The 14,211-nt window shown below is 34.1% G+C and overlaps 2 protein-coding genes across 3 annotated transcripts; one reads left to right on the top strand and one right to left on the bottom strand.

Moving 5' to 3' along the window:
* Positions 1–896: 896 nt before the first annotated feature.
* LOC100795772 (importin-4) lies at positions 897–8,204 on the bottom strand. Of its 2 annotated transcripts, XM_041018278.1 has the most exons (21): positions 7,810–8,204; positions 7,566–7,698; positions 7,161–7,297; positions 7,017–7,062; positions 5,996–6,208; positions 5,393–5,896; positions 5,133–5,267; positions 4,806–5,021; positions 4,629–4,718; positions 4,309–4,553; positions 4,105–4,193; positions 3,604–3,644; positions 3,424–3,454; positions 3,210–3,332; positions 2,914–3,131; positions 2,747–2,842; positions 2,509–2,621; positions 2,190–2,325; positions 1,927–2,031; positions 1,496–1,839; positions 897–1,272 (listed from the first exon to the last, which is right to left on the bottom strand). In XM_041018278.1, exons 1-20 carry the CDS (start codon positions 8,082–8,084, stop codon positions 1,639–1,641), a joined length of 3,147 nt encoding a protein of 1,048 aa, XP_040874212.1. In that variant the 5' UTR covers positions 8,085–8,204; the 3' UTR covers positions 897–1,272; positions 1,496–1,638. The 2 variants fall into 2 exon arrangements, with proteins under 2 accessions (XP_040874212.1, XP_040874211.1); XM_041018277.1 differs by having other exon boundaries at positions 1,496–2,031.
* A 1,229-nt stretch (positions 8,205–9,433) lies between these two features.
* LOC100810128 (uncharacterized) lies at positions 9,434–12,271 on the top strand. Its single transcript, XM_003531542.5, has 7 exons — positions 9,434–9,684; positions 9,854–9,953; positions 10,327–10,447; positions 10,562–10,683; positions 11,005–11,126; positions 11,213–11,372; positions 11,976–12,271. The coding sequence occupies exons 1-7, from the start codon at positions 9,558–9,560 to the stop codon at positions 12,088–12,090; spliced, it is 867 nt and encodes a 288-aa protein (XP_003531590.1). The 5' UTR covers positions 9,434–9,557; the 3' UTR covers positions 12,091–12,271.
* Positions 12,272–14,211: the final 1,940 nt, after the last annotated feature.

The raw sequence follows: 14,211 nt of genomic DNA, 5'->3' as shown, positions 1-14,211 counted from the left end.
GAGTAATTAGTGAAATACATATCTAAATCTAAATGAGATAAGAATAACCTTTTCTCTATTTGTATATACCAATAAGATCATGCAACTTCGGTGATCTTTACCACTCAAGGATTAGTCCCATAATTTTCAACTGTAAGAATATCTTATTTAAAAAACAAACTATCTATATAAATTAAAAAAATTTGCATAAAAGCATATTTACAAGTTATTTACCAATGAGAATGTTTTAATTTCTTGTCTCTTCTGATCTATTGTTTTCAATCTTTATTTCTAAGTTGAATCTATGTTTAAAACAAAAAGGAAAACAATATATTAACAAGCTTTATACGTGTTAAAAGGATGCAGATAAATTTAAAATGTCTGTTTATAGTATTATAATAGAGAGAGCGCTCAAAATAATTGTTTTACTATATTTTCGAAAAGACTTTAAAACAACTTGAAAAAAATTACATCATACAATCACTTTTCAAGATAGTCTAACAAAAGCTTAATATTGCACCTAATTTATTCTCATAGATATTCATTTAAAAGTATGTTTAAATAAATTTCATACATATACACGTTATCGTTATTCATTTGATTCAAGTGCAAATTTAATTTGGTAACCTGGAATCAATCACTTTCAGAAATTTAATTCGGTAAATAGTTGTTGAATACATTCCAAAATTTCACGAATATTTAATACATTCTGAAGTGTGTTTAAAAATCTTCCTAAAATTTTAATTCCAACATATCCTGAAATTTAATTCTGGAACTGATTTGATCACTTCCAGAATTAAATTTCAGAAGAAAAAAAAAATCCAAAATTATAATTCCAAAAAGCAGCACTTATCTTGTTCAGACAAGAATAATTTTGAAAGAACAAGAGGTGGTGCAATTAACGCAAAAAAACAATCTCCCCTCATGTTCGAGGGCTTTCGGAAGATACAATACTATTCAGTATTCAATCAGTCACAGTGTTTGGCCCACAAACCAGTCAATTACAGTGGATGGTGTTTGAAAATAAAAACAACTAGCATATCACAAAACTGTAGAATATATCACAAATACCTTTGGAAGAACCTATAGTTTCTCGGTACATAAACCTCAACACGACACAACTCTCACTCACCCCTCCAAGCCAGTGCGAAAGCGCACCAAACAAAATTTCATAATATGGAAGAAAGGAAAATTAATATACTTTAAAAACTAAAGAATAACACAAGAAATAATTAATTAAAAAATGGGGGGAAAGTGTCTCCCAAAAAAAAAAACGAGAAGGCACTCAGCATCCTGCAGAAAGAAAAGAATCAAAACTCAAAAGTAAGTAGTTGATTGAACTTCAACAGCATTTTTGATTGAAAGGATAATACAATCACAAGGCAATAATTTAGCCAAGGTTGTCAGGAAAACACAGGGAAATTTTGTCTTGCAAGGAAAACTCTACCTACCAAATCAGTTCCTACATTGGAATAACATGTCAACCAATTGGTAACATTTTCCAAAAGTAGCATACCTGGTAAAGGCAATGGACTTCTGGCCGACCCAAACAGCTCCACTTAAAACTGTGTAACAGGACATTTCTTCAAAAACATACTTGATAAGTAAAACAAGTAAAATAATTGCATAAAATTTTCAATTTGCTCATTGTTTGCACGATCAACTCCGTTGAGCAAATGCAGATAATGCATTTGCATGTGCAGGTGGGAGATTGCTCAGAAGAGGTTGAATTTGTTGCCCATATAATGAAATTAGATGAGAAAAAGCTCTGCCTACTACAGCTTTAACTTCAGGCGTCTCCACAGGTGATACCACCACTAGAGCAAAAAGATTAACTAATTCAGGGACTAGGGACAGGATCTGCGTTACATTTAGAAAAGGACAAACAGAATTAGGTAAGACAATATTATCATTGAGGAAACAACAAAACAAGGAAAGAACCTTTACCTGGGGATTGGATGAGAATACAAGAGTGGAGACACAGCTATAGACAGCCATAGACTCCTCGCGGTCTTCTTTTAATGGAAGAACTCGCAAGAAAACAGGAAGAACCTGTAAAAAGCATCAAAGAGATTGAATACCAACAATTGGCTATCAAGTATACACCACAAAATTAAACTTGAAGAAATTAGAGCAATGTACCATCAGTTTAAGTATTCATGACAGAGTTCTCATTGAGAAAGCATGATCCATATAAATAAAGACATTACCTGATTTAATGGGATAGATTCAGGGTGTACCATGATCATCCTTGCCACGGCACCAGCAGCATTATCTCTCACTGCATCATCAGGCTCAGACTCACCAAACAAGGGATAAAGTCCACGTAAAATATTGTCATAGTATCTGGTATCGGATTTAAGAAAATGTAAAGCATACGGGAAAAGAACCTTACCCCCAAAAGCGCATATATATATATATATATATATATTGACATGAATCATCATGTACATAGTACTCTTGTAAACTAACCCAAAACATAGAAAGATAAGTGTAAAACTATCAAATGGGTGGCATGAAAAAGGATACTTCAAAGCTGGTTCATGACCATTTTTGCACAATTCTCCAACACAAAATGCAGCATTCCTTCTATTAGTTGCCTCGGATGATGCTAGTTCTTTAAGTACCAAGGGCATCACCCTCTGAGAAAGATAATATCACGTTTTACAAATCAATTACAATTGTCAAAATTCCTACTTTAATTGAAAAATGAAATCACAAAAGGAAAAAGTAAGAGAGAGATCAAGAAAAAGTGTAACAAAATTACATCAACATAGCTTGCAATAGGAAAACCCATGTTCTGAGCAACTTCAGCAAGGCAGGCAACTACCATAGTCCTATCTTGAGGAGGACGAGAAGATTTCTGCATTTCAAAGTGAGGATATTAATTTGTGATTTATTCCTAACAATAAAAGTTATTGGTTGTGAACTCACTGCAAATTTCATTAGAGGTTCAAATAGCTGTGCAAAAATGGGAGCAAATTGAGCACCAATGGACTTTGCAAATGCAGGGAGAAGATCTGAAACTGCATCCATAAGCACTTCATCGTGTGCACTATCAACATCATCAATTTCACTGTCTGACTCTATCTGCTGACAAGAAGATTTCTCCTGAAGCAACAATGAAGTTGCATCAACAAGCTGGGACAAGTCTGATAGTAGAGTAAACCTCACATTAGCATCAGCTCAGCAAAATAAATTTAAATGAGAGGTCAAAATTGTATGCTTACACGGCTCAAGAGTTGCATAACCAAAATCTCTAATGATGTCAGCCACACTAGTGCATGCTTGAGCAACCACTTCCTTGTCATCATCTTCAACCATAGTCTTGATGTAAATATTCATCACAGTATCTGAGGAATCAAACAGCCTCAATAGGTTATACAGATAAAATGAACTGTCTTATCATTACCATATACAAAATCAGAGAGTAAATGTTCTCACCAAGAAGTTCTTTTGCTTTAGCAGCCCCTTCCTGAAAAACAAAGCCAGTGTCAATTGTGGTGTTAAAATCAAACAGAAGATGGGAATGGGACTAAGAACAAAATGATTAAATAAAAAGAAGTCCATCTATGAAAAAGTAAGAATGTGAAGTTAAAACAAGGAGGTATTGGACAAACTTACATTTTGACTTTGGAAGATTCCATGGGCCGCAGTTAAAATATCTGCAGTTAAAATAAAAAAACAAATCAGCAATCAATGGCAATATAAATGTATGAAAAAAACTGAGGTATTTATTTGAGAACCCAAGTAATGTAGAAGGACACGTATACAAATTTGCAGGAGAAAACATATAAATTATCATACTCAAACAATAAAGGCAGTTTACTTCCACTGAATTATATTTTTCCCTCTTTTCCTCATTGCTTTTGTATGAATATATGGTTTGATTGATAGGTTCATATATCATCATGGGACTCTTGGGCATGTTAATCAGCATCATTCAGATGAATATTCTACATGGTACGATGCATTTTGCACAGAACCAACCAGAAACAATTATTTAAAAAAGTACAATGTTCCTACCATGCATAAATGAGGGAAACTGCAGAAAACGAGAATAGGAAAAACAAACAAGCACAATTTTAAGAACAGAACAACATTCTGAAAGTAGTTTCCCCTTACGTTTTAAAGAAATGATAGCCTGAAGTCTAACGTCTTCATGGAAATAACTGGAGTGTTTAACCAAGATTCTTAGTGTCTCCTCCAAGTAGCTTGAAATGATTAAAGAATTCAAACATAACTAATAGTGTTATTTTGTTGTTTGTTGTCAAAGGAGTAACCAGAACCAGACTATATATAAAAAAAAAAAAATCAGTTAAAGGATACGGTGCATAAGAAGTCTTTGTGTGCTGTGCAAACAGGCCAAGGGCCTGGGTTGCAGCTGCCTTTTCATCCAACACACCAGTTCTAATACTTATATTTCGAACTCTTGGTTCATCGTGAGCTTCATCATCTGATGAAACTCCTCCAAATCCATTAGTGATTTCATCGTCACACTCATCAATGTCAACCGCAGAGCCATCATCAAGATTGCAGGAAGAAAATGCAAGAGGCACAACATGAGGAAGATACTGTTTACCAATACAAAATTTCAACTGTAAGAGTAAGCAAGATATAGGAATAATGAATAGTGAATCTATGCATACATGTGCAAAACTGTCATCCAAAATCTCAGCAACATTGCTGAAGAATCCATGGGTGTACTCCCGAAGCTCACTAAACTCCAGCCCAAATCCCTGAAAATAACAGAAGAAAATTCAAATTATTCCAGGACGAAGGCATATAGCACAATCAGTGACAGAGTTAAGTGATAAGGCAATTACAGAAATTGCAGCTTCTATGTAAGGAGGTAATATTGGTTCCATTCTCACTCTCCCTACAGACATTGCAACAATTCCAACTAGTTCAGTTGCTCTTGCACGGGAACGAAGATCCTCGTCATTAGTTAACACCATGAAAATTTTCATCAACTCTAAAACCCTTTCGGCATAAGGAATGAATGCTTGCTCTGCAGCAGAAGCTATAGAACCAATGGCAGACTGCAAGGACATCCAGTGGACAATATAAATTTAAATTAGAAAAATAACAAACCAATAGCTGATACATTGTAATTGTGACAATCTTTACAGCATACTAAATCTTCCCCATACCATGCATGTTTCCTGCAAAACTCGGGAACTATTTTGGAGAGCTGTCAACAGTCTTTTCATCAAAGGATCTAAGAAAGGAAGGATGTCTTCACCCATGTTCTCGCAAAAAGCAGCCAACGCATAATATGACTTCTCCTGCATGAATATAAATCTAATGCTTAGACAACATGCAGGCAATCTATTTAATTTTTAGCTTTGGTAGTAGCATCTAAGGTAACATTCTTTTGTATTGATAGGCCACTCTCTTCTCCAATGCTTACCTTTACTTCATCAGAGGCATCCTCAAGAGCATTTAAAATGCAGGGAAGAACACTCTCATAATGGGATACAATTTCAGGCTGTAAGTGCTCAGCAAATTGACCCAAAGCAAAGGAAGCTGCCCCTCGGACCATTTGTTCTGGGTCCCTTAGAGCTCCCAGGACAATATGGAGAACAGGTTCCAGCTTAGTTTTCATGAGTTCCAAACAACCTTCTGAAATGACACCCAAAGCAGTAACAGAAGCTTCCCGAAACTTCGGGTTTGCATTTTGACAGCTTACAGAAGCAAATTCAAAAACTGGTTGGAAAACATGCTTCGGGATGTTTAAAGCCATGGTATCAATAACTTCGGCAGCAGCCCGATCCGGTGCAAGATCATCATCTTCAGTTTCATTAGTTGATTCAGCAAGCAAAGGGCATAAAACTTGTAGAATAGGTGTGATCAGCTTATGCTTTTTCAAAGTACTGGACTTGTACTTTGCCAGCCATGAAATGATTTGAATTGCCTGTTAGATGGAGCAAATAACATGAACCTAGTGAATGAAACAACCATAACAGCAGGAGTATAAAAAGTCCTAGCAATATACTTTATGATCCTAACCAACCTGATGACGTGTGTTAGACTCTAAATTTTGACTTGAGCAAACCTCAAGGGAGAACTGCACTATAGATTTCACTGAATCTCCGAGAAGAGGTGCAGGAGATTCTATCAGCTCATCAAAAATTTCAAAAGCAAGTATGGCAACATCTTCTTCTCCTGAGGCAAGGCACTGTCGTGATACATTCAAGATGCTTGGAATGAACTCACGAAACTTAATCTGTACACATGATAATACGAGTCAAGGAAAAAAAAACTAGGAGAAAATACACAAAATACAGCTCCAGCTGAACAGGTAACATAATTTTAGAGGCAGCTTGCAAAACTGAAAAATTGCACACAAAGCACCAAGTTTACTTCACTATAGATGTACCAAATGAATGCAATGAACATCAAGATTCCAAAACAAAGATGATTACTTCTCATGATGAATAGCTTCATTAACAACACAAGTATTGCGTTTGGAAAGATCACTACAGCTAACACAAGTGCAAAATACCATGCATGACATGCAATCACTAAGACTATGTACTAGTACCAATAATGTAACTCATTCCAAAACTTGCAGATTATCCCATAAACCACTCATAATAGAGAAAAAAATCTACTATAATTATTGTGCCAGCAAGTTTCTTGGCAAACTGTGATAGTTCAACAGCTCGTATAAGTACAACAAAAACAGAGATTTAAAAGGCGTTATAATAGAAGCATTAAATAGCATTGATATTTTAAAGTAAATGTGAATTTGTTGCCTGGTACAGTTGAAATTGTTATTGCGTATTTCTTCCTTTGCCCCTCTCTCTGAAGGTTCTAAATTCTAATCTGGGAGTTGATTGCAGTAGATTAATTCTCATTGATACACTATGCATTAAAATTTCCGAGTTATGAACTTATTACAGCCAATATGGAAATCCTTCACTAACTAGTGATAAAATTAACATAGTTTGCTAACACTAAAAAAATGAAAACGAATAGCAATACATTTTTTTTTTGCCTTTTATTTAACTACTGAAACAGCACTGACTCACCACTTCAATCTCGTCATGAGTGAATTCCAGAAAAGATCCCACTGCCCTGACAGAACAGGTATAATTCTCAATAAACAAACAACAGGATACTAAAATAATTGCTTATTGTGGACAAGCTTACACCAAGAAAGAATATCAACTCACTTGAGGGCAGCAACTCTAACCCGGTTGCTAGTCTCGTCCTGCAAGCACTTGAGCAGAAGATCTTGCAGACGAGTAAAATACGGCCGGAAAGTATTCCCAATTGTTTCGGTTAAAGAGCTGAAGAGAATTAATGCCACCTTACATCCCAAAAAAGCAACAAACAAACAAACAGCACTTGGTTAGATGCTAAGCTCATCATACAACCGACATAGTATTAAAGGCATAATGAAATATGAAGTCAGTAAAAACAAAAACATCATTCATTGATTCATTCATCTTCTCTAATAAGTCATTCTAAAATTCAACTACATTATCCTATTCTAACAAGAAATGCTAAGTGCGTAGCAATCACGTAGTTTAGAACATGCCACATCATATGGCGGTGATGATGAAGAAGGCACTTACTTCTCGATGGTCTTCCTGCGCACTCTGACTACGTTCGAAGAGAAAGGGCAACAAATCGGGCCACTCGCCGGAGGGAACGGCGTACTTGGCAACGATACTGACAACGTTGGCACTGGCTTTCCTAACAGGGGGACTGCACAGCACACAATTCAATAGTAAATAAGCAGATAATAATAATAATAAGAAGAAGAAGAAGAAGAAGATAGATGATTATTAAAGAAATAGGTAGGTAGGAAGTAGGAACCTGTGCTCCATGGTAATGGTTTCGATGAGGGACTGCATGACGAGTTGTTTGAGTTGGGGAGAGAGCTTGGCCCAGTGGCCGGTGATCTTCTTGCGGAGGAGGACGGCGGCGAGCTGGCGGACGTTGGGGGTTTTGGCGGTGCGCATGTGCTGAACGAGGGCGGGAACCACCTGGGGGTCCTTGGCCAGACGCTTAATTTGGTCCTCGGCTTGACGGCGGGCGTCGTTGTCGGGCATGAGGAACTGAATCAGCAACAGCTCGAGAGACTGCGCCATCTGATGCGAGTGAGGGTTTTTGGTGCCTTTGCTTTCTCTCTCGCTCTGAGGTGGGAAGGAAAGGGAAGCGCTTTTATATTGTGTCTGCCCTGCTGCCGCAAATACTTCACACACCACAACTTAGCAGGGTTTTGGTTTTGGTAAATTATTATTAGCAGCTATATTAACATGTGGTAAATATTAATATGCTGTCCTAATCCTTGTCCTACCCCGCCATACTCACCGCTTCTTTTTCTTTTAATTTCAAAATATAGAATTAAATAATATGAAATTTATCTTTTTAAAATATTTATTTTGGTCATTTTAACTCTCAATTTTTTATTTTTATATTTTGACTAAATGTGAGAAATCTCAATTCAATTATAGGTAATGCATTTTTAAAAAACGAATAATTTTAAATGTGTTAAAGTCTTGGACAAAAAATTAATCATATAATCAATCTAATAACATCCAATCCAATTAAAATTTTACGGATTTGGTCGAGTCAGGCTTGTGAACTTTTTTTTTTACATGCCCGACTCAATATAACCTGATCATAAATGATATGGGTTGTGTTGGATTAATCAAGTCTGGATATTTAAAATTTATTTTTTATTTTGTAAAAAGTAAATTGTTTTAAAATAATAATTTGTTATTATTTAAAGTTTTGTAAGTATATAATAACTAAAGGCATTTAAAGATTTTAAATTATGATAATATTTGACTAATATAATTAATGATTTCAATGCTGATATAATATTTTATTTTAGATAAAAAAAAAGTGTTTGTATTAGCATGAGAAAATATAAACAAAATAAAGACAATGTTAAAAACAACAACTTAATAAGGAAAAAATCATGGATGATTTAATTTAATAAATAATGCGAGTTAAAAATTAATGTGATTTATATATAATAATAAATTTAATTATATAGTATGAGTTGAATCGAGTTGAAAAAAATACAACATATTATCTAATCCGTATATAATCAAGTCTTTATTAGATTAGGTCAAATTCAACTTTAAAAATTTAATCAAATTTAATTAGGTCAAGTTGATCCAGACCCATAAATAACTTACAAATGACCTAAATATAGTGTTACAAGAAAAAAAAAATTCCAATTGTTGTTAAAAGAGTCATAAATCATTTTTATTAATACCTTTGTTGAAAGATTTAAAAAAAAACCGAAAATATTGCAGGTGCACAAAAATTATAATTTACCTAGATATTAATATTAAATATTAATGTGATGCCATTGTCAACAAACTTACAAATTTAATAGACTAAAATTGTAGAATTAAAAATTGAAAATTATAGACCCTAAAGTGCAATTTAATATATATATATATATAAAAGCAATTCAGAAAGAGTAAAAGAAACGCAAAGGGAAAGAGAGGAAAACTGAGAATGCTGGAGGGGAGTATTCAACACCCACTGCACACGGCTTCATAACTAAACCGCCATCGCTATCTTCGACTTTCTGCGCCCCAAAGATGAGAAAACGCACCGTTTACGCATGGCTTGTAGCACTTCTTTGCTTCCTAGTTCTCATGATCGTCACCCCATCCATCCCCCAGTCCCAAGAATACCATGATTTCGCCGACCACCGCACCTTCCTCGGTTATTAATTATTACTTTCTTTTATGTTTCCTATTTTTATTTAACCTTTCTTTCACTTCTTTTCATTTCGGTTACCTAAATAAATATTTTTAACTCCACTCTACTGTATACGATTTTAGAGGATGGAGATTTATTTATTCTTTCTAAAATGTTCGCTGTTAATTTCCAGGTATTCCTAATGCACTTAACGTCATATCCAATTTCCCTTTTCTGGTTATTGGCCTCGTTGGACTTGTGCTCTGTTATCATGGAAATTACTTTAGGCTCAGGTACTGTACTGTGACAATCAATTTCTCACTGCTTGCAAAAAACCATGATCCTATTTGTTGTTATATGTTTGAGGTCCCTCATATATATCATTATATTACTGATTTTTGTTTTGAGTACCTGATAATTTTTGTTGTTGTTCTGAGTATCTAATGTATTAAAAGTTTTATTACGGGTCCATGTTAACTGATAACATGGCACCATCTTAATGGCTCTTTCAATATATATCCGCTGTTGGGATGGTGTCATGTGATGACTTAACTGACGATAAGTACCTGAAATAAAACTTTTAATATATCAAAACAACGAAAAAATTTATCAGCCCAAATGTTATTTAAGGCATATAAATATAAATATGCATGCCATTGCCAAAAGCTTGCAAGGTGAACTATGGGGATGGACATGCTTCTATGTTGGTGTGGCTGCAGTTGCAGTTGGATCTTCATTCTATCATCTCAAGCCAGATGATGCTCGCCTTGTGTGGGATCGCTTGCCCGTGAGTTCATGCTAACTTCTATTTAGTTATTGTACAAATCCTTTCCGTTTGCCCCCTTTTTTTGGGCCCATTTTAGTTTGTTAACTTGAATTCCCATACTGATTATCATTACAGATGACTGTCGCTTTTACATCAATCATGGCAATATTCATCATTGAGCGGATTGATGAGAGGAAGGGAACAGTTTCAATTATACCTCTAGTTTTGGCGGGTATAATAAGCATTGTGTATTGGAGGCAAGCCCACTGTTTATTTTGTTCCATCTTTTATGACTATAATTGAAGACAGTTGTTCTTTCTTTGTATGGATAAAACATGAACTACTTGTGAATTCTGCTAATATATTTGCCATATATAGTTACATGATTCATTGTGAGGGATAGTAAAATCATGGAATAATTCAGATTGCCAAAAGTTAGATTAGTCATTTTCAATGTTATTATTCTTTTATGCGATTTCCATTTGAGGCTAATTGTTAAGTAATCAACCATTCAGTTGAGTTAGTTACCTGAACTGCAAACTCTTGAAATAATTGCTGTTATCTTCCATTTACCCCAGATTCTTTGATGACCTGCGCCCATATGCTCTAGTCCAATTTGTGCCATGCATTGTCATTCCTCTAATGGCTATTTTGTTGCCTCCAATGTACACACATTCAACATATTGGCTCTGGGCTGCAGGTTTGGATTTTATGTTATGGTATAATTCCCTCTCAATATTCATTATAAACGCAAGCCATGCTTAGATTTTAAAAATTTATTTCCAGGGTCTTATCTTCTAGCTAAGGTGCTAGAGGCTACTGATGATGTGATCTACGAATGGACGCGACATATTGTCAGTGGTCACACACTTAAGCATCTGGTTGCAGCAATGGTTCCTGTCTTCTTAACATTCATGCTTGCTAAGAGGAGTGTTGAACCTGAGAGGTATTTGCATGTCTGCATGACTGCAACATTAAAACTGCATATAATTAATGGATTTAATTATTTCTGAATATGAACTGTGTGCAAGAAAACAGTCTCTAATTGCGGGAATGCAAGATGTAGTTAGCGGACAATGAATTCATATTAGGCTTATGTGCTCTATTGAAATGTCTCAGCCTTGGTTATTAGGATGTACATGGAGCAGTGTTGTTAAATAGCCGCTATGGCCCTGCCATGGTGGAATGGCATGTTTATATGGTGGAATTTTTTGCCTTCCTCCATGTTCCACCATTGATAACACAAAAAGAAACATTAATAAACTTTAAGAAAGGGAACCTAGTTGTTGATGATTTTTTCTGTTTCTGTGTCTGACTATGTGATATATATTTTGATTATGAACACTTTCTTGTAGTTCTTTTATTGCATTTGGATAAATTAAACTTCTACTTTCTTGTTAGCTCCAATATTCACCCACGATTGTAGCATTAGTGGAGAACTTGTAGTTCCTTACTTCATTTTCCGTTGTTTATCGGAAACTAATTTACAATTGCAATATCAGTTTGACTACTATCTTGATGTCATCTGATTGCTGTGACCTGCATGCAGGCAAAGTTTGCTTAAAACGTGGAGGGTTTCCTGGACGAAGTTCAGAGAGGGCAACTCCAACACTGAAAGCTACTCTTACTCTTACACAAATGTGCAGGCTGTGGAGCCCCAGTGATGTGCTACTTTCCCATAGAACAAAAAATAATAAAGGCTTATACTGGATTACGGAATATTGTTACACTTGACTGTGGACTAGGTAAAACAAGACATACCAAGTTAGCTTTTACACAAAAATATTAACTGTAAACTTTGTATAGTTCCCGATCTTTATCACATAGAGAGGACCATTTTAGATCTGTGATTCTGTATGTGTTGTCTATTTTTTGTTCAGCATGGTTATAATCTGCACACCTTCAAAGTTCAAACTCTTGTAGTGCTTGACATGGGAAATCATACTAACTGATATTAATTAGGAATTTAGGATATTCCTGGTAAATTACTTGACACTGTTTTCAATTTTCAATTTTCACAGATAAAAAAAATATTTTTGTCTTATCTGATGAGATTTTTTTAAAAAAATATCCTTCATTTGATTGGAAGTTTATGTTTGATATCAAGTTTTATTTTCAATGAAGGGTAGTTTAAAAGTTTGTTTTTAAGTGAAATTGACACAATTTAGTGAAATCTATTTTTCAAAATTTTCAATAAATATGTATCAGTTTTGTTTTGTTTTGTTTTTTTTTATAAAAGAGAACGGAGGAAATACTTATTTTTCCTTATCATATTATTAGAATATTAAAAATCTAACACATTGATTGATTTAGTTGTACTTTGATACTGTCATTCTCAATGAGCCTGATACTGGAGTGCCTTAATGACTTCACTATCTATACAATCTTGTTTGTTAAACTTAACTTTCTTAAAACTTGAATTTTATGTGATCTTTCATATGTTTAGAAAAATTATGGGTGTTATAATTTCTCTATATTTTATCAATATAAATAAAATTCATTCATTGTGTTATAATTTTGAAAACAAAAAAAAGGTTTTTTATGTCTTTTTTGTTTATTTGTGTTATGTTTTTATTTTTAAAATTATATTCAATATTTTTATAAAAATACTTTTTCTATAGTGTATGTATAGTAATTTTTATTTTAAAACAACACTTGTTAATTAAATATGTTATATTTTTTTTATCAATTGAAATATGTTATTATAATTATAGATACATCCACTTTTTGGATAGTATATCAAAGTCTTTACAACTTAGTTGTAGTAATTTATCTACTAATTTTTTTTGGTACATCGTGAAGATTCTTACATCAATCTGGCTCTATCAAACGTTTCATTACTGAATATACAATTATTTCTCATATTCCAAGTGCACCAAATCACAGCACTCCACACAATCCTCTATTTGCTAATCTCAGTGTTATACTTTAAACAAACCGGATATTGGTGAAAATGATCAACGAACAAGTTTGTAGAAGCACTAGAATAGTTAAACCATTTGAAACAATTATTCCAAATCTGCATTATTTCCTGACATTGCACAAACACATGGTCCAACGTCTCCATATGATGGAGGCAGAATGCACAGCAGCTAGAATATTGTAGAACCACATTCCTTCTTAATAGATTGTTTCTACACAGGAAAGCTCTCCAAGGCAGGAATTGTACCTTCGGTGGAATATCAATTTTCCACACCATAGACCACATTAAAGGCCTTGAGTTTGATACATGTATTTTCATGGGCACAAGGGAATGCCATACTGTTCAATACACAGACTGGTATCAAAGTTTCGTATCAGCAACCCTTTATAAGTTTGAATAAAAAACAGAAGAAAAAAAATGTACATCAGATAGACCCGGGTTGCCAACTTTCAAATACACTTTTAAGATATTTTCACCCAATGATGTCTCCAATTCACATCTCTTCATTGAAACATTCCTCCAAAACACAGCCTGCTCCTTAAAACTGTCATGACTTCCATAAAAATTGTCAAAACATCTTCGCAAGCAGCGCAACAAGCCCACCAGCTATTTTTGCAAATATCAGGACAGACTTAATGCTTGTTTGATTTAATATTGGAGAAATAATTTTAAGTTTAAAATTGATTTTATATATATTTTTATATGTTTGATTTTACGTTAGAGAAGAATTCAAAATTAATTCTGGATTAATTTTTTTTAATTAAAATAATTTTAAATAACTTCTATGTTCAATCTAAAATTTTATAGTAAATTTTATTTTTAACTTATTTTATAATAAAACATCTCAACATAAATTATGTCA

Source organism: Glycine max, chromosome 8 (assembly GCF_000004515.6).
Source record: "Glycine max cultivar Williams 82 chromosome 8, Glycine_max_v4.0, whole genome shotgun sequence".
Lineage (NCBI taxonomy): Eukaryota > Viridiplantae > Streptophyta > Magnoliopsida > Fabales > Fabaceae > Glycine > Glycine max.
Note: the sequence above shows the minus strand (reverse complement) of the source record. Positions and strands in the feature narration are given on the sequence as shown.